The 21,331-nt window shown below is 36.7% G+C and overlaps 1 protein-coding gene across 3 annotated transcripts in view; it reads left to right on the forward strand.

The window, feature by feature from the left end:
• Positions 1–21,331, forward strand: part of pik3r1 (phosphoinositide-3-kinase, regulatory subunit 1 (alpha)) — a 103,344-nt gene that overhangs the window by 78,650 nt on the left and 3,363 nt on the right. Inside the window, exons 6-15 of one of the 3 annotated variants that reach the window (XM_068029441.1) lie at positions 348–549; positions 757–851; positions 14,122–14,224; positions 15,333–15,431; positions 15,537–15,717; positions 16,037–16,162; positions 16,399–16,541; positions 19,365–19,541; positions 20,156–20,230; positions 20,323–20,493. In XM_068029441.1, coding sequence (XP_067885542.1) covers positions 348–549; positions 757–851; positions 14,122–14,224; positions 15,333–15,431; positions 15,537–15,717; positions 16,037–16,162; positions 16,399–16,541; positions 19,365–19,541; positions 20,156–20,230; positions 20,323–20,493 — 1,372 coding nt within the window. Of the gene's footprint in view, positions 1–347; positions 550–756; positions 852–9,323; positions 9,558–11,445; positions 11,620–14,121; positions 14,225–15,332; positions 15,432–15,536; positions 15,718–16,036; positions 16,163–16,398; positions 16,542–19,364; positions 19,542–20,155; positions 20,231–20,322; positions 20,494–21,331 lie in introns of those variants that run through there. The other 2 variants (XM_068029443.1, XM_068029442.1) reach the window with 2 other exon arrangements.

The raw sequence follows: 21,331 nt of genomic DNA on the forward strand, positions 1-21,331 counted from the left end.
TCTATTAACCTTTTATATGAATGCATAATGCAGTCAAAGGATGTGGTTGTTATCTGCTGTATCTTTAAATTACCCAATCATTTGCATCACAAGAAGTAGCAGACCTATAGTATAGTACATACTAAGTACTTGTGGTCTACATCACAATGCGTACAGTTTTCCACTAACTGCCCACGGTACCTTTTGAAGGGTTTTATTTTCTTACTACCAGGCACAGATTATCAGTTGTCTAAATGTTTCCTTAAAAGTAGCATGTTGAGGTGCAGCAGATTTTGATCAAGAGTGCCGAATGTTAGTAGTTCTGTTGCCTCACTGACAGCCATGACTTTTAATTTCTCCAAATGCAGAGGTACTCAATACAGAGGAGTGTGCACAGTTGCTAAGGAGAGCTATCCGGTCCCATAATGTGCCTCACCAGTATTGGCTTACACTTCATTATTTGATCAAGCATTTCTGCAAACTTTGCCAAAACTCTGGGAAGAACAACCTGAGTGCTAGAACATTGGCAGAAATCTTCAGTCCTTTGCTTTTTAGACAACAGGCAGCAAGGTATGTATGCTACTAGGAAGACTGTTTCCTAAGCTGCACTCTTGTGTATTTTGTAAAATATTTGAAAATGTACATTAAATATTGTAATAGCATTAGCATTTTTCTAACATTTTAAAATAGGTGTCCTTTTAAAAAACAAATGTTTGGGGTTCCGATTTAACTGTACGATTCAGATTTTGGATTAATTTTTTGCCTTTGGTTATCTAGCTCAGATACAAATCCTGAATACCACATTAAAATTATAGAAGTACTTATAGCCAGTGAATGCCAAGAAACACAAACTACACAAGCACCAGCACCAGGTAAGATCAAATCTAGCTATGCATCTTGGCTAAACGTTAAAAATAACTTGCAGCTTATGTAGGGTTGAGTGGTTTTCTAACTCTAGGCACGATTACTTTTTGCCTTTGGTATAAGAGCAAGTACAGTTATAAAATGTAAACCATTCAATTCTGAATGAAATTAGGCTGTTTATGTAATCTACAATGGTTTTCCTCCTTCTGTCAATGCTTTTGCATAGAATTATTTATCCTTTGTTACAAAAAATTGTTTTATTTTCATTTTAAAGTATGCAAGATGTCATTTAAATAAGATGACTGTTAGTGGAGTTTGTGTATTGTAAAATGGAAGTTTTATGTTCAAAAAGCATGCAATAAGAACAATGAACTGATACTGGACAACTTAGCTTTGCTGCACTGCGTTCAGTTGGTGTTGCATCGGCACTCAAAATGCATCTGATGCCTATGTGCTAGCTATCATTATATTGAAACCTTTAAGGAATTAAAATTTGAGATCAGTTTTTATGTAACCCTTCATTTTTAATGTATCCTTGAATAAAGGTTTGAATGTGAACCCAGACAGTAAGACTCGCCAAGATTGGGTCTCTTCCTAGCTGTCCTGTTCCGATTTAGTCTTTAAGTATAGAGTAGCAAGTGAACTCTCCTGCAGAACCTATTTGCTCACGGCCATTCGTTTTTTGCACACTGATTCTTTAGTTTTGAGATTATATATAAAAGTTAAAATGCAATATACCATGCAGCTTTTTTAAAAAATTTATATTTTGCAAAGTCTAGGCTATTGCATTAAGTATATGTTTTAATTCTTAAAGATGCAAATGTGTTCATATCTTATCAATGTTACATTGTTTTGTACATTTCTTATAATAAATTAAAATTTAATCAACATTTCTAACCTGAATAAGTGAGGGGAAAGTGACTTCCAGACTCTTGTCAGGATGTTTTAATTAACTGGCTGCTGAACTCAAGTTTCAATCATGTAGCATAGTCCTTTACAACTTGTTTCTAACTTCACAGGATTCTTTCATTTTTTTTCTACACCTCTCGCTTTCCTTTTTTGGATGAGGTGGAAGAGGAGCAAAAGCCTTTGACCTCTTTAAAGTTTTTCGATTTTGGATGAAGTTTAAACTTTAGCCTCTTAATCCAAATTATAACTCATGGAGTCGTGAGATTTAAGAGTTCAACTGCTTGTATTGATTTTTGACCTGGTGGGGATTGGGGAGAGCATCCTATGAATTTAATTCTTTTTTTCTCTCAAGGCCAGAGCCACAAACCTGTAGATATAGTGAAAAGTAGCTCTCATAGATGAGAGTTAAAGAGCTCTCTGCATTTTCAAGATTGATCACTGCATTGAAATGTACCTATAAACTCTGGAATCATTTAGGAGTCAATTTGGATACTGCAGTAGGGGCACGCTGAAGGACTGGATAATTGCACTATGGTGGGCTGCATGGCTTCTATTATTTGTAATTATTCCAATTCCTTGTTGAAGGAACATAAATTGAAAATCAAACAGTTGAATTCAGGGTTGGATAGTCTTTAAGAACCAGTATTGTGTTGGTGGTAAAATATAAATTCGAGGCCCTCGTCAAGTACTCACTTTGACTGTGCTGCTGTGGGGAGCTGCCTCCCAAAGCTTGGGGACTTAATTTTATCATGACATTTTTTTAAAAGGCTCAAAAGCAAGTTTATAACATTCCCAGGACATCTTTTGGACTTGCCAAGGTCTGTTAAAATGTGGCTTCCTGTTAGGCAGAAGATATATTTATGCCTGGTATGAAGTCGAAGCGGTTTGAAATTACCTACTTGAGATAGTCACATCACTTGCAATACTGTACGGGGCTTGTACTGTCACTTTTGCGTCCGTGCATACTTGAAATCACTTTGCATTGATGTAGTAGTAAAATGCAGTATTAAATTTCATGAGTTTGCAGTACTTTATCAATATCATCTTAGACTGTACCATAAAATCAAGTATAAATAAAGAAATAGATTTAATGCCACTGACTGAAATGATAACATTTTATTGAGAAAAGTTTTGCAGTGGGAGGCTTTCTGAGGATATGGTAACATCGTGGTTAGGTTACTGATCTTGTGATAGAGTCCTGGGGAATAAACTAAAGGGAGAATTTGAATTCAACTAAAGGTGACAGTTAAACTGTTGGGTTGTTGTGGAAACCTTTCGACCTTATCTGGTCTTCAGTCTATGTGTAACTCCAGCCCCATGCCAACATGGATGACTCTTAATGGCCCCCTGTACGTGGCCTAGCAAGCCAATCAGTTGGATCATAACTTTCTCTGGGCAACTAAAGGTAGGCAGGAAATGCCAGTCTTGTTAGTGATGATCACATCCTGAGAATGAACTATAAAAAAGGTCGTGGTTAGCAAAAACAGAACATTAGTTTTTGATTCTCAGATTCAGCTTGCTTGCTGCAGATAATGCTAAGCTTATTTTTTTTAATGGTAGTTCTACAATTTCCTGGAAATGTCAAATCAAACTTCAACTACAAACAAAGTTCATATTAGTGCCTGTAATAAAATGTAAATAATATATATATATATATATATATATATATATATGCAAAAGCCTCTAATTCTGCTTAAGGATAACCAATTGCTACTTTTTAATTCATGTGATGAGAAGCAGTATCCTTTCCCATTTTTGGCACTGTTTCTACGTTAAGAAGTCCTAGGTCAGGCATCCGCATGGTCTGGGTGTGGAGTAAAGGTGTCCACATTTTGTTCCAACGATGTCCTTTAATCCCAAACTCAGAAAAGCACATGCCACTGCACAGGTGTATTTTTGTTCCCTTTCACATTTCCCATATTGTTATCCTTTTGGCTTGAGTGAGTTTGCCAGTTGTGCTGAACTGGGCAAGACATCTTCAAAGTCATTTAAGACTTTTGCAGCTGCAGAGTGAGAGAGCAGACAAGACTTCCTTTTCTTGAGTGTACTAGTATGCTAACACACTAATCCACACAGTCGTCTTGTAAAGTTATCGCAATAAAGAGCATATTAAAAATACATGTCCATGCAGTATTGTGCTTGAAAATTGATCTGTAGAGACTGTAGCCCCTTAAAGCACTCGCTACTAATTGTTTGGAATTCCTGTTTACCAAGTTAGTAACTGTGTCGAGTCCTACGTAAGGTAAGTTTGCTGATTTTTAAGGACACAAAATGTGATCTCATCCCTTCCCTTCTTACCTCCTGAAGCCCACGATCAGAGCCATCAGCTATACCCAGTCAGTTTCCAACAGATCTTTCTTCTTTTGTCTCAATTTATACTCTTGATCATTTAAGAACTTAATGGGTTTCTGGATTTGAACAGAGAAAGCCCCTATTAAATCAGTTCTATAGGATATGCGATGGTCAACTGATTGCTGTATCATAACGTCTAATGGCATGTCATGTTCCTGAGATTATGGCTAATATGGTACATTAAATAAAAGCACAGCAGTAGATGCTAATTAATTTGAGCTCATTCATTTTGACAGTTTGTTTTTATGTGTTGTATGGAAAATCACCTTGGCTAAGTGCAGAGAAAGGAAGATTTGCTAGAGCTAGAGTTGAGTTTATTCCAGGTACATAAATCCCTGAAAGTTGCCACCCAGGTTAATAGGGCTGTTAAGAAGGCATATGGTGTGTTAGCTTTTATTAGTAGGGGGATCGAGTTTCGGAGCCACGAGGTCATGCTGCAGCTGTACAAAACTCTGGTGCAGCCGCACCTGGCGTATTGCGTGCAGTTCTGGTCACCGCATTATAGGAAGGATGTGGAAGCTTTGGAAAGGGTGCAGAGGAGATTTACTAGGATGTTGCCTGGTATGGAGGGAAGGTCTTACGAGGAAAGGCTGAGGGACTTGAGGTTGTTTTCGTTAGAGAGAAGGAGGAGGAGAGGTGACTTAATAGAGACATATAAGATAATCAGAGGGTTAGATAGGGTGGATAGTGAGAGTCTTTTTCCTCGGATGGTGATGGCAAACACGAGGGGACATAGCTTTAAGTTGAGGGGTGATAGATATAGGACAGATGTCAGAGGTAGTTTCTTTACTCAGAGAGTAGTAGGGGCGTGGAACGCCCTGCCTGCAACAGTAGTAGACTCGTCAACTTTAAGGGCATTTAAGTAGTCATTGGATAGACATATGGATGAAAATGGAATAGTTTAGGTCAGATGGTTTCACAGGTCGGCGCAACATCGAGGGCCGAAGGGCCTGAACTGCGCTGTAATGTTCTATGTTCTATGCTAAGTTGGTTAGTCAGAATGATGCCCAAGCATAGGTGAATTTTTTTAAACTGTAAACTACTTTCTGTGCCCTTGCTATCATTACAGTCAGCCTGTTGTGAAGATCAAATTTTATTAATCTTAAAATAGTTGGTCTCAATAGGTTATAGTGTTCCAAGCAATTTTATGTATCAATGACGTTACCCCAAGCAAAGTGTTCAGTATTATAACATATTTGATCATTAGTGTTCAGATTTCACCTTTTTCATTCATTTGCTACGTGACTGTTATGTTCAACTTGGCTGCCATGTATGTATTTCTAATTTGTATAATAGTTATGTTTAATTATATGCAGATGGAGAGCATTAATTGGGCTTTCACAGAGCACATATAAAGAAACTTACTGAAACTGTAGTGTGGTTGAGTTAGGTGGTGTTTGCTTGTAATGTTTCACTCTTTTTAAATAAATATAAGACTGGGTAAGGATTGCCTCCAGTATCATCCTTCTGAGTATTTCCGGCTCTTTCTGTTCTCATTTCATCCTTCACCAATTGGCTTTCTGGAATATAACAGTATGCACACGTAACAACTAACTATACTTGAAAAATAATCCATTGGCCGTAAAGCACTTGGAGCGGTATCAAGGATATAATACATTTGTAAATAAGTTTTCTTTATGTGGAATATGGCAAAAAACTTGATCAACTACAAATCTTTCCAAGTGTATTCAACATTGTAGGAAGTTGAGTATGCCATCTTTTAATACCTTAGCTTGTAATATGTTTTTGTGTGAATTCTAAAGGATGTGTAACAATGGTGGATTTCATACAAATAAATGTTTAGATTTCAAAAGCATCAATGTGCATTTCTATGTCCTATTTATATTGTATCAGCAGAAGAACACATTGTAGATGAAATATCTTGCTCAGTAAATACAAGATGAATGTAGTTTGCTGAAATGTATGCAGAGCCTGGGTGCAGTAACTGCTGGAAACTGTTTTTAGTATCTATGAATTTCAAGTTTTTGTGTACCTACAGTGATGCTGCAACCATGTGTTTCTTGCCTCTTGTTAAGTATTATTGTAGTTCTAAAGTACTACAAAAAATCTATAGGAAGGGATAATAGAATAAAATGAATGGCTATCATGATGCATACAACTGAATTATTGTCGAAGTGGCTGAGATAGTCTGTAATGCAAAAAAGTTAAACAATGGCCCGTAGCTTTAGCTTTAAAACTAAAGCTTCTGGACGAACCTAGAACAAAAGCAAAAATACTGTGGATCCTGCAAACCTGAAATGAAAATAGAAAATGCTGGTCAGGCAGCATCTGTGGACACAAACTTAAGTTTGGACCTTGTTATATTTTACATGAAGTTTTATGTTTATCCTGAAGAGGGCTCCGAATATTAAAGCAGAACAATGTGCTGACTTTGAGGCAATATGTATATGTAGTTTTCTTTTGTTCTTTTGATTTTTTTCTCTTTTCCTGAAGATGTCGAGGTCTGCTGGCTACAATTCCATGAACAGCCTATTGGAACTTTCCCATCCAACCATTTTACATATCTGGTCCTAGACAGTGACTGTCAGCAGGCTATTTGACTTTAAAGGCCCTCACAGTCAAGCATGAAAGTCCTCACCAAATATTAATTCATTTGCATTTATAGTAGGAAAACAGTTAAGATCAGGAACTCTTGTTAGTGTGGTGTAGGTGTATATTCCCTTTGCTGCTGTTTTGTTCAAAACAACAAATTGATCGTGATGTCTTCAAGGCTTCTGCATAGCTCTGAGGTTAGGTTGCTGTCTGAGCCATACAAACCAGGAACGTCCAATGTTTGATACCTGGTCTGTACTGAGTTAACTGATTTCATTTAAGGCAGTAACTCACTGCACCACTCCAGTTAGGGGAGGAAAAATTTGCCAGAGTTCTTGCTCCTCTTTGCTATACAGTGATTTCCTGTTGGGAGTATGTGTGTGTTTGGACACAGAGCAAGGACAGGATCAGACTATCGTGCATGGCTGGAGAACCTGCTGACGTCACCACCGAGACTCAAGTGAAGAATGGTAATTTTGGAAAGTTACTGGAGATGGTCCATAGAATTGCATCCATTAAGAAAGCCTTGCAACGGAAAGAAAATAGTTTAAATGTGGATGGCTTTCAACTGTCTAGGGCAGCTGTCTAAAGGATGTGTACATTTTTGGGGGTGGGGATGTAGAGAGTTTCTAAATAATAAAGTAGCATCTTAACACATTGAAACATCCTAAAGTCCTTTACAGTGAATTAATTCTGAAGTGCGTAATTGAAATTGTTCTCTTATCCCTTTAAATATGATTGTGTCTCTTTTGTGTTTGTTTAATTCACTGTCTTGGATTCTATTCCCATTCCTTCTACCTCTACCCAGGTACCATATTTATATTTTTCATTTGGATGTCATTATACCTGCTCTTTGAATACTGAGAAATCAAATTTAGCTTTTGGAGCCAATTTTTTTTAAATGCATACAAAAATTATTTTCTAAAGCTTTCTTGTGGAAATCCTGAAGTAAAGTTGAAGTGATATACAGAGTTTTAGGATGTTCTAAACTTAATTATAATTGGCTTCCTGATGACTGAGCATGAATACACCGTGCAATGTGGTACTCAGTCATTTAGACCAAAATTATTCCTTGTTTGATTTCTAGTCTTTACCAAAGTAGTTGTTCCCAGCTGAAATTGAAATAGTGCTAGGATTTATTTTGGTGTCTTTGAACAAGTTGGAGGAAAAAGCAGAGAGATTCTTGGTCCACTATTGACCTCTTCTTGCTCTGAACATCCTAACCTATTAACATGAGTCCTCAGTACTGTATTTGAGCCATTGATTGGAGTTGATATTTCACTTCAGTAAAATTTGCTAATTCCCTTAATCTTCAAGTATGTCACTTCACCATTTTCTGTTTTTCCAAAGAGAATAAGGCCAACTTAATCCTTCCTCATAAATTTAAGTGTGCGTTTAAGTTTTTGTTTGCGTGCCTTGTGAAGTCATGACCTCACGACAAAAGGAATCCCCACAAACTCAGATTAGACTTTAGAGTGTGAATGGGCCTCGATTGTTGTTAAATGCAGTTGCAGTGCTTATAGATTTCGCTGTGGTGTTGTGTGGAATAAAAGGCTGTTACCTTTTCGTGGTAGATGCTAAGGGTTTGAGAATTGAATATTCATTAACTGAACTAACATTGAATCAGATTGAAAGCTGTAAAGGTACATATTGATATAGGATTCCATAAACCTTTTATGCTACTTTCTAATAGTTAAATTTTAATATAAAATATCATAAATGTTACTTATCCTAAACTAAACTTTGCTAAAGCTGATGAGCTTACTGTCAGCTGGCCTGGGAAATCCAAATCTAATTCACCATCTCTGTGCAGATTGAGTTCTAGCTAAACTTTCCAAAGCGACCCTGGATTTGAAACTCATGATGTGTTGTTGGTTAGGAGTAAAATGCTCAGGCTATTTGTTTTTGGTCTTTAAAATGGATTGAGAAGTTTTGAGGTACATCAAACAGCAATATTTTAAAAAGCCTTTCTTTTGGTGTGGCAAGTTAAAAATGCTTACTTCTGTTTAATTTCTGTACACTTTGCTTTGGGTTGCCTGCCACGTGGGCATTTTTATTATTGAAATACACTGAGGACTGAAATATGAGCTGTCTAAAGTAATGCACAGTCGTCTTTGTTCTGCACCTGTAGTCTGACCTGAGGGGATAGATGGAGTCAGGTTCTGAGTTGGATTGGTAGTTGAGGAAAGCAGCTCAAGGAAGGCTTTGATATTATTTTCGCTGAACCAGCTTAGCTGCTTCCTGCAGCTTGAAGTAGTTTGCTTTCTGTAATGTTATGTTCAACTACAGTGATTATAAGAAAGTTTCCAGTGCCTCTTAAACAGGCCCTGACATTTTCTATATTAGAAATACCCCCTTAAATAGAAGTTGGAGTTTTGTTAATGAAAGCTTACCCAAATTTTTAACCTGCAGCCTTCCCTTCCTCATCCCGTCCCCCATTCCCAAAATAGAAATCCCTAACTCAGCAAATATTTGAGCTTGCCTAGGTTAATGTTTAGAGAGAGATTTTATCATTAGTTAAATGCAGGCCACTGACTGTGCTGGAAGTACAGAACTTAAAGTTTGATTTTTAATTATTAACTTTGTGCTCTGCAGCGGTATCTGCACACACATTGCAAAGAGTTCATTTATTAATCGCATGCATATCTCGACTAGCTAATCACAAGAACCCGATGTTCGGATACAAGCCCTGGTGTTTTCAACATCGATAGCATGGTACTTCAGCACTAAACGTACCTTGAAACCCCTTGGGGAAGGCAGAAGGCCATCGCTTTGCAGTTATATCCAGTTGTTCAGAGCTACGTAGTTACATGAGCTAATGCAAGGAGCCTGCTTAAGAACAGATGATCAAAATACCTAACGAAACAGAAAAGCCATATTGATGATGCATAGTGCAAGATGTAAGCTTGTCTATGAATGTATACTTTTTAAAAATCTGATTTTAAATTGCTCCTCCAGAATTGAAGTATGACTTTTAGATGAGATGTGATTTTTCTTTTTCTTTGTTTCCCCATGCCCCCCTTGCCCCCAGTGCCCAGCTAGCATATATCTGGCATTTGGCCAAACCATGCAGAGGCAGTGGAAAATCACCTGTCCGTCACTTGTTCTGTCTGTGCTAGCTTAGCATATGGTGTCGCAGCAAGCTAGACTGGTTTAAGTTGAGCATTAACCTGATTGTACAAGTGTATGCATCCAGGGTTTGGCTCTTTTGCTAAAGCCCTGAAGGGATTAAAAATTTCCTGTCCTAGTTGCAGAACTCTAGTTTGATTTCTAGGCTTTAAAAAACTATCTCTTTTCACTTCCATAGCAAAAGGAGATTTTTTTTGTACATTATACTTAATCACAATGTGCCTTTCCACATTAGCCTATTACAGTTCAATTTAAACATGGGCTATTTTTAACTTTAAATACTTATTTAAAATAGTCACACATTTTATTTCAATACTCTTCATATGAAAACTTGCAGAAAAGCAGCAAGTGCTTCAAGTTACAGCTTTAGTGGAAAAACCTGTTTCAATTTTGCATATTGTGCCGCCTTTTTCTCCCATTTGAATTTTCCTCCAAATGTAGTTTTTTTAAATTCATTCAAGGGATGTGGGTATCGCTGCCCATTCTTGCCCTTGAGAAAGTGGTGGTGAGCCACCTTCTTGAACTGCTGCAGTGCATGTGGTGTAGGTAGCCTTCTGTTTACTGTTGAGAGTAGGCAGATGAATAGTAACAAATTTCTCATTTGTAAATAATCTATGATGGATTCTTGACAAGAAAAACATTTGAATTATTAATTACTATAAATGACTTGTCGCAAATTTGTGTGGTTGGTTTTGCATGGAAGCTCTTTTGTAAATATGTCAGGCCATTGGTGTATTGCCTGTTAAATCCAGTGATTTTTGGATGCAAGGTGGCAGTGTTACAGTGAAGTCTGATCCAGCTTCTGAGTTGAGTTAAATGAAGGAATGTGTATCTTGTTGTTTAGGCTCCTCATTGGTTTGGACCTCCTATAATTTTGTAAACTTTTCAGTATTAGGAGAAAGTGGATGCTTCAACCTACTTAACATTAATACTTAGCTATTCCAAGTGCAGAGCTCTGCATACCTGCAAACACCTTTGTACAGAAGTTTCTCCTGGTTGTGGCAAGTGTGAATTACTGCCAGTATCCCAGCTCTATTCTTCCAGTTGGGCATCACACTGTTCAGATACCTCTTTCACCTGTACCTATAATATAATGGCAGCTTTAAAGTATTGTGGATATATATTTTAAAACTTTGTTTGGCTAAATCTTCAACTGGAATTTATACTTCAATGTTTAAATTATACTTCAATTTTCTAAACACATGGGTGTGTTTAAATGTGCTTTTTTTTGTTCATGTTAGATTTGCCATCTAAGGTTCAAATAGATTTAAAATAGTGTAAATCCTTCTAAATGTTAACACTTCTTGGAATGGACTAGTTGTGTGCACTGCCAGATGCATTGAGGAGCCTACGTGCTGCAGTTAAGCTTTTGTCAGACTGCCAAAAGTGGGATGTACCAAACTGGAAGCATTAGAAAGGAAATAGAAAATTATCAGTGTTAATTTATCCTGCAGGATTTTAGTCTGTTATCTATTTTAGTTTCAATGTAATTTTTTTCACTTACTGAATTTTGGAATTGATACATAAATTGATACTGAAAGCCACTAGATATAGGAAATGAACAGGAGTGGTCTGGTGACATTATCTTGATTGGATTGGCTGTGGTGTATGATGTAAGAGGTTACAGTGCAGCCCTTCATAGGTTTTAAAATGAATTCCAAGACACCATTATAAAAAGACTGCATTTCTTCTTATGATTGACCCTGAACAGCAATGTTTGAAGCTTAATGTGCAACACAGTTTGGAATATGGAAGAACTAGAATTAGACTATCGTAGAACAGAAATTCACTGTGCCACAGATTTGATGTTTTACATAGAAATGGATCCACCAGGTAATTCTACAATAAAAGCAAAACTGGTTTTAATGTAGGTAGTTGTGTGTACAGTCTGACAATAGCAGATACGGTCTTTTTTAATGATTACTGCAGGTTGGAGTTGTTAAATGTTTACATTTTCAGACTAGATAAAGCATATTTGTTGATGAGCAGCATTTTCCCCCTCTCTACTGGATACGTTAACTTCAGTGCTGTAGGGAGTACTTTAGTCATTGCTTGTAACTCCATTTAACAGCAGATAAGACTAGCCTTATTTATCCTCGTCAAGCATGCTGGTTGACAAAGAAAATTACAACAAAACTTAATCTATATAGTGAAATGTTCCTATAAATATGTCATTTTTATCTTGCTATAGGGTGAGTAGTAAGAGACTGATATTCTGGAAAGTACATCACAGTACATTTTCCTGAAATCTAAGTGGTAATGGTAAATGCACAATTTTTACAAGAATTTATATTGAATCAACAGTGATTAGTTCCTGTAATTACTTTAATGAATCCCCTGAGCCTGCTCAGAAAAATTGTACTTCTATTATATCGAGCATCATAGCGACGTTCTATTGAGACAAGTGCAGGATTCAATTGGCAATATTAAAACAGTATGCATTCGCTGTTTGTACAAGAACTGAATTTTAAGAGGAGAGTTGCTCAATCCAGGATTACTTGTTCAGTACAAACTGAAGTATATCTGTATATTTCAGTAGCTAAATTGATGAAATATTGTATCACTTTAAGCTGTAATATTTATCTACACTGCTTTTAGTTTTAATTGTATTTTCATTAATGTACATTATAAAATAGCTAGCTAGTACCTTTTATCCAAGCTGCAGAATTTTTAAGCCCTACTCAGTTCAATTTTTCCACATTCATTACAAATTAGGAATAATAAATTTATAGATTTTAATCCGTATCACTTGCAGATAAAATTGTTGAAAATGGGTGGAAAAAATAGTTGATTTATGAAATGCATGTGCATTTTTTTTGTAAATGCGCATTCAGCAGAATTAGCTGAAATCACCATTGTTTTTAATGTGCATTTTTAATTACCAGTATTGTGGCTGGTGCGAGATACGTCCCAGTGACCATATTTAAAGTTCAGCTAAAAACCTATGGAACTGAGCTATGCTTAGTAATATGTCTGTATTAATGACTAATCTTTGAAGGTTTAATGTCCACTGAAGCTGAAAAAAATCCTGCAGTATTATTTTTATTGGCTGTAGGATCTGTTTCTGTATGGTTCATTTAAACAGCTTTTTGAGCAAGGTTTCAGTGCAGTGCCTTAACCCTTTCCTAGTCATTTTCTCCCCAACAACTAAAGTACTTAAATGGACCTAGAATATATTTTGAAGTAGCTTCTTGGAAATTATTTGCATAAATCTGAGATTGTGAAACAGCCTTTTGAAGATTAATGAGAATATTTGAAAAATGTTGAGAACATGCTTGAATTTCAAGTTTTAATATATCCATTGTATATCTGTCAAATTTGTTATGGTTTGATTGCTTTTGATTGCATCAGTAAATTGAATATCTAACAGTTTTCATTGCCTTTATTTCCTGCTGATCTTCTAATACTAGTTAGAGTGATTATTTTAAATTGTGTCTATGCTTGGGTAGGGTCCTTCAATCTAGGTGCCTCTGTATTTTATTAATACTTATAATTTTTTTAAAAGATTGGGATGCTGGTGGTGTAACCCAGCTTTTGCATGACTTGAAAATTTATTTAAAACTTAGTCATATACCAGTATTGTACTTTGTCACATAGAAAATGATCCAGGTTATTTTAGTATTAAGCTAGACTGGTGCTTGGATTCCAACTCTCTGCATTGCTGATTACTGATTAGCAGCATCATATATTTTTAAAATATATTTACCTTGGGGGATGCAGTCTTTTGGTTTATTCTCATCAATGTCTGGAGTTTTTGGAAAGCAGAAAGGTTCTTCAGAACTGAAGAACTAAAAGAAGGGGGAGGGGAATGGTTGACCTCATTACAGATGGATTATTTCTCCATATTGTGTGAAGATGTGTTTCCTTAAGATTGAATACTTACAGCATGAATGTGTTCCATGACATCGTATTTTATGTTATATTTTAGGTCTACTGGCTGATTCCAGAATACCAGATTTCTAGCTTGCTACTAAAATATGTTGTATGGTGCTGTTCATATAAAATATTGCATTAGTGCAAAGTTGAACAGAATCTTGATTTTAACCAGAGCCAACTGTAATGCACTGCTTAAGTCTAGCATGTGGTTACATTTAACTACTGTGTCTGCAATTAGACATTTGAGTGCAATGAGTTAAAGTAATGTGTGTTGTTTCTGGCTCCCTGATGAACGATGAAACTTTTAAATTCCCCTTCTATTTGCTGTCTCACCTAGAATATTGTTCACATAACTGTCATGGGAGCATTATAAAGCAGATTTGTTGTATTAGGTATAGGGAAAAAACATGGAAAAGTTGGGCATTTTCTGAAATTGTTATTTATTTTTAATCCATACAGCTTTGCCTCCAAAGCCACCAAAACCAACACCTGTAACTAATAACGGGATAAACAGTAACATGTCGCTGCAAGATGCTGAATGGTACTGGGGCGACATTTCAAGGTAAGTCTGTAACTTTGATAGTTTTATTGTGATTTAGGAGTATAGAGAATACAGTGAGAACTGTAGTTCACCTGAGACAGCTGCTCAGACCTATATCTGGTTAATTGTTTGCAAATGTAACTACCAGAGAGTTGCAAGACAGAAAATGACTGAACATCAAGTCTGATAACAAACCTGAAACTATTTTCATTATTTGAATGGTTAGAGTGGAGCCTTTGTGTGGTTGTCAGCAGGGACATAATTGAAAGATATTCTTTAAATCAGAGCAGAAATGTTCAAGTCAAGGTTGCCTTTTAATAGGATTTCTTTCATGCCTGCTGGAGTCAGGCGAGAACAGAACTGATGCAAGGGTGTACATATCAGGAAAGGATGAACAGGCTGGGTGTCTTTTCTCTTGAAAATAGAAGGCTGAGGGGTGACATAATAGAGATCATTAAAATTATGAAAGGTTTTGATAGAGTGGGTACAGAGAGAATGTTTCCACTTGCAGGGAAGAGCTTATCTAGAGGCCGCCAATATAAGAGAGTCACCAAGAAATCCAATAAGAAGTTCAGAAGTAACTTCTTTACCCAAAGAGTGGTGAGAATGTGGAACTCGACCAGAGCAACTGGTTGAAGCAAATAGTATTGATGCATTTAAGGGGAAGCTGGACAAACATATGAGGGAGAAGGGAATAGAGGGTTACGATAGATTTAGATGAGGAAAGAGCGAGGAGGCTCGTGTGGGGCATAAATGCCAGAAGAGACTAATTAGGCCGAATGGTCTGTTTATGTGCCGAATATCTTATGTAATCTATGTAATGTAAAACTGGTAGTTTGCAGTTATACATGTATATGGAAATTTCCATGGAATATAAATTACATTCAGAAATTATTCCTAGGGAAAGAAAGAGCATAACAAATAACTAATTCCCAAAATAGCAACATTACGCTTTGGCATTTCTTTCCCAAGAGGACTTGTATAAATGCTGCTAAATTTATTTTCCCTGCTTGCTAAATTCCTAGCCATTGTCTTGCTAGATACTTCTCCATGCAGAACTGAGGCCTGTGCAGAATGGAAGTCTAATTGAACTACCTTTTCCCCTCTCACCCCACCCCACCCCCCCCAGAGAGGAGGTCAATGAAAAACTGCGCGACACTGCTGATGGTACCTTTTTAGTCCGTGATGCTTCTACAAAAATGCACGGTGACTATACTCTTACCCTGAGGTAATAAATTTTCTGAATATTTCTTATAAAGTAATCATTCTTTGTACAATATTGATAAATATTCTCATTTATCACCTTAAACTGTAAAATGTGACTCTTTTGCAGGAAAGGGGGCAACAATAAGTTAATCAAAATTTTTCATCGAGATGGCAAATATGGCTTTTCTGATCCGTTGACTTTCAATTCAGTGGTGGAGCTTATAAATCACTATCGTCATGAATCGTTGGCACAGTACAACCCTAAACTAGATGTTAAACTGTTGTACCCTGTGTCCAAGTTCCAACAGGTATGATATATTTTTATATTTTTGGCCTAAATGATGGAAGAATCAATTTTATTGAAGACAAATATGTCTGTTGCCTTGTGTATTGTTGAGTATTCTGATTCCTGGACTTCATAGTACTTTAAAAGACTTCCTATTCCTTTAAATCGTAACAAACTTATTGCCCTATATTTACTGTACTTAAAGTATAAAGGAAACATAAATGTATAATATTGAATTCTACGCATAATACATTTTGAGATAGCCTTTAGGATCAACCAGATTTTAAAAGCAGTACAGTGCCATTGATTGTGTATCACAGCATTTCCTGTATTTTCTTCAGGATCAGGTGGTAAAAGAGGACAACATTGATGCCGTGGGAAAGAAATTGCATGAATATCACACTCAGTACCAGGAAAAGAGTCGAGAGTATGACCGACTTTATGAAGAATGTACAAGAACATCTCAAGTGAGTTCTTTTTGTCACCAACCTGGTTACTTCCATTAAAAATGAGCATTTTTCCTACAAGTGAATTCTGTAAGGTATCTCATTGTTAAAATATTTAATTGGACGGTTGTATTTTTTTAAGTTGAATTCAGTTATTCTCACTAAAACCAGATCCATTTATCAATAAAAGAAAACAACATTTTGCGCTTTACCAAATTTTTATGTTGCATTTGTATATATGATTTTTTTGCAATTAGGAAATTCAAATGAAAAGGACAGCTATTGAAGCATTTAATGAAACAATCAAAATATTTGAGGAACAGTGTCAAACACAGGAAAGGTATAGCAAGGAGTATATTGAAAAATTCAGGCGAGAAGGAAATGAAAAAGAGATCCAGAGGTTTGTATTTTGTCTACGTTTCATCTTATTTGGGTTGGTAGACGGATCAAAAAATTATTTTTATAATTGTTTTAATTTCCAGAAAATTGTCAAAGATGTAATGTTTCTAATTGTATTATTTGGCATTTAATTTGCACTTATTTACATAAAATCAAATAGGGGATTCAGAAGAAACTTCTTTATTCAGAGAGTGGAGAGAATGTGGAGCTGATGACCGCAACCATTCCCTGTGATAAATCGTGTAGATGCATTTAAGGGGAGGCTAGATAAGCATATGATAGAGAAGGGAATAAAAGGTTATGCTGATAGTTCAATGAGGAAGGATGGGAGGAGGCTGAGGTGAAGCATAAATGGTGGGGTGGACTGGTTGGGTCAAATGGCCTGTTTCTGTGCTGTAGATTCTATGTGATTCTTACATAAAGTTGTACAGAATATAAGAATCACATAGAATCTACAGCATAGAAGCAAGCCATTTTGACCAACTGGTCGATGCCAGTGTTTATACTCCGTACAAGCCTTCTATCAGTCTCATTACCACTTCCCATCCTCTGCCATATTCCTCTATTCCCTTCTCCCTCATGTATGCATCAAACGTCTCCTTAAATATCAGTGGCATCTTTCAACTACATATGGCAGCGAGTTCCATATTCTCATCATTCTGTGTAAAATAAATTCCTCCTAAATTCTGTCTTTAATTCATAGGTATCTATCTTACATTTATGTCTCCTTGTTCTGGACTTGCCCACAATCAGAAACAGTTTCTTCACATTCACCCTTTCAAACCTCTTCATTATTTTTAAGACCTTTTGGTCTCCTAAGTCTTCTCTTTTCCAAAGAGAGCCAGCCTCCAACCTGCCCAATAATATTGATAGTTGCATTCTCTCTATTCTGGTAACGTTCTTGCAAGTCTTTTCTGCACTTCCTATAGTGCTTCATTATGTTTTCTGGTGACCAGAACTGCACACATACTCCATATGTCTAACTGGTTTCTACGTAAATTTAACATTACCTTGCAGCTTTTGAATTCTGATCCTGTAGAATTGAACGCGAGTATTTACTTTGCACACTTTATGGCTTATCAGTTTGCGTGGCTACTTTTTGTGATTTATGTATCTGTAGTCCCATATTTCTTTGCTCTTCTAGTCCATTTAGTTTCATACCTTCCATGGAATATTATTTTCCATTTAACCATGCATTATGCAACCCTATTTATGTCTTCTGTATTTTGATGCAGTCCTCCACATTATTAGCTGTTGCCACCCCCTGCCAATTTGGTAATCATCTGCAAATTTCGATATGATAAATTGCTAAGTCCAAATCATGTGTGTGTATGGTAAATAACAGTCATCCCAGCATGGATCCTTATGGACCACACCTTCTATTTTCTGCCAGTCTGAGAAACTTCCCTTAACTCCTCCATTCTATTTATTTTCTGGCCATCTTTCAACCCATTCTGCTACCTTGCTTCTGACTCCACAAGCCCTGACCTTATTCACAAGTATCTTTATGTGGCATCTTATCAAATGTCAATGTATATCACATCCATTGCATGGCCCTTGTCCACTCTTTCTGATTCTTTTTAGAATTAAATAAAGTAGGTTAAACGTGGCCCTTTGGAAATCCATGTTGACTGTTTTTTATTTATTTATATTTATTTATTTAGAGATACAGCACTGAAACAGGCCCTTCGGCCCACCGAGTCTGTGCCGACCAACAACCACCCATTTATACTAATCCTACATTAACCCCATATTCTCTACCACATCCCCACCATTCTCCTACCACCTGCCTACACTAGGGGCAATTTACAATGGCCAATTTACCTATCAACCTGCAAGTCTTTGGCTGTGGGAGGAAACCGGAGCACCTGGCGGAAACCCACGCAGACACAAGGAGAACTTGCAAACTCCGCACAGGCAGTACCCAGAACTGAACCCGGGTCGCTGGAGCTGTGAGGCTGCGGTGCTAACCACTGTGCCGCCCATTTGTTATCTTTGTGTTGTTATCTGATCTTTTAGCAAAGATTCTAATATCTTTCCGACCATTGTTGTTAATCTAACCGATCTATATTAGTTTCCCGGATTAGTTCTATTATCATTTTTGAAGTTGGGAATTGCATTCCTGTGTGCCAGTCCTCTGGCACTATTCCTTTTTCTATTGAATTTTTGTACATGAATATTAAAGCCTCTGCTATCTCCTCCCTAGTTTTTGAATCTCCACAGGTGCAGTACTTCTGGATGTAGGATTTTGCCCTCCAAGTTTGGCTCATTTCTCTAATATCTCTCTTCTTTCTGTCTTAGCTGTTGTAATATCCCTCCTACTATTGTCATTCCTTCTCTGATAGATTCTTAAGTGAAAACTGATGCAAATTATCTGTTCAGTATCCTTAGCATTTCAGCTCCTGTGAGACTATCTACCTTGTCCTTTGGCTCTATCCTTATCTTCATTTTATTTTTGTTCTTATGTGTATATAAAATATTTTACTCTTTTTATTATGTTTTAATGTTTTCATTTCAAATTTCTTTGCTTTCCTAATTGTCTTTTTTCTCAGCTGCTCATATTCCCTCGTTATCTTCTCTTTTACCGGTTTATAGATTTTGTAAATGCCTTTTTCTTCAGATTCAGTTTTTTTTTTGATCCTTGCCTCTTTATGACTAGTTTGCTCATACCTTTAGTGGAACATGTTTCAGAAAGTATAGTGGAAAGACAGTTTTTTTGTAGTTGTAAAGGCTGTATATCCTCTAGATTAGTTTGCAGTTTAGTGCCAAAATATCTGGCTTTGCTTAAGTTCAGTATTGCTAATGTTTTACTATTTCTCTCCAGAATCATGGTAAATTATGAAAAGCTGAAGTCTCGCATCAGTGAAATTGTTGACAGCAAGCGGAGATTAGAAGAAGACTTGAAGAAACAAGCAGCTGATTATCGGGAAATTGACAAAAGGATGAACAGCATTAAACCTGACCTGATTCAATTAAGAAAAACAAGAGACCAGTACCTTACGTAAGCAAAGTACTTAATGAAAGAGCTTTTAAACCTGAAAATGCTGGAAATACTCAGCAGGTCAGGCAGCATCTCTGGAGGGAGAAACCGTTCACAGTAACGTTAATTCTGCTTCTCTCTCCACAGATACTGCCTAACCTGCTGAGTATTTCCAGTTTTTCTATATTGATTTTCAGATTTACAGCATCTGCAGTATTTTGCTTTTGTCTTTTAAACCTGTATTTATGATGGTCAAAAAAACAAGGATGTGATAGCTTTATAAATAAAACCGTTGGGAGTATGATTCTTATAATGCTTAGGTCAAAATCTTAGCATTGACTTTCAAACTCTTTATGGCTTAGTCACATCACTTGTAATTGGGTTGGAAATAGAATGCATCGCTATCACATTTTGTTTTACTGGGAAGGGAGAAGAACAGACAAGTTAACTACACAACTCTTGTTGTCCAATGTAGAGTTTTTATTTGTCTGTTGTCATGGAGACATCTGTAGCCATGACTAATTTGGGTAAGGGAACAAGGCATAGAAAGTCAGAAAGGAAATTAAAAAATGTTCTTAAGTACAATGAAATGCGCGCTCACTTCCAGTAATATCATTTTAATCTATTTTTTGAAGTTGGTTGACACAGAAGGGTGTTCGACAAAAGAAGATCAACGAGTGGCTTGGTATTAAGAATGAGAATGCTGAAGAGTAAGTGGCTTTCATTTTTTTACTTCTAAGAGCGTACAAACATGTTTCCATGTGCTTTGCTTTTATAATTGAAAATTATCCATTTCTTTTAGCCAATACTCCATGGTGGATGATGATGAAGATCTACCCCATCATGATGAGCGAGCGTGGAATGTAGGGAATATTAACAGGACTCGAGCAGAGAGTCTGCTGAGAGGAAAGCGGGATGGAACATTCCTAGTCCGAGAGAGCAGCAAGCCAGGCTGTTATGCTTGCTCTGTCGTGTATGTATACTCATCCTTGTAGTAGATATGCTAGAAATTGAAAGCAAAAAACCTTGAATTTATAAAGCAATTTAACATGCTACTCAGGATATTGCAAAGTGCTTCTCATACATGAATTATGTTTGTAGTATTGTCGCTTTGTAGGTGAACATGCAACCATTTTGCACTTAAGATTACATAAATATCAGTGAGGTTGTGGTGTTGGGCAGGACACTGGGAGAACTCCTTTCTTTTCAGATAGTGCCATTGTCTCTTTAACGTACACATGAGCAGCCACATGGGATTTCAATTTAACATCTCATCTGAGGGACATCACCTCCAACAGCGTAGCACTCCTTCAGTGCTACACTGGAGTGCCAGCCTAGTTTATATCCTGGAGTGCATCTTGAACCCACAATTTTGTAATTCAGATGCAAGAATGCTACCAACTGAACTAAGATGACAATTTTTAACCAACAATTTGGACAGATCCCTCATGACCATTTCTTTGACTGTCTTTAATATCCCGATACCTTTATTATCCTTTCACATCCTCCCCTGTACCCGATTTTCTCCTCTCATGGCCTCCTGCCAGTACCTCACCAACGTGATGATTCTTTGTATGCAATCCCATAAACTGACTTTCAGGCAGTCTTTTCAGCTACAGTCAAATGTTTGGTCTAAAGTTGCAACCTTTTTCATTGCTATATTACTGTTGCCTTTATTGGAAAATATTTCTCATCCCTAAGTGTGCTGAATATTAAAATGAAATACTGTAATGGTCTGCAATGCTGCTTAAGCTAAAAAAAAGTATAGGGTGATATTTCCCATCCAAAACAAAATTGGATGTATTTTATTT

This window comes from Heterodontus francisci, chromosome 4, assembly GCF_036365525.1.
Source record: "Heterodontus francisci isolate sHetFra1 chromosome 4, sHetFra1.hap1, whole genome shotgun sequence".
NCBI classification, from domain to species: Eukaryota; Metazoa; Chordata; class Chondrichthyes; order Heterodontiformes; family Heterodontidae; genus Heterodontus; species Heterodontus francisci.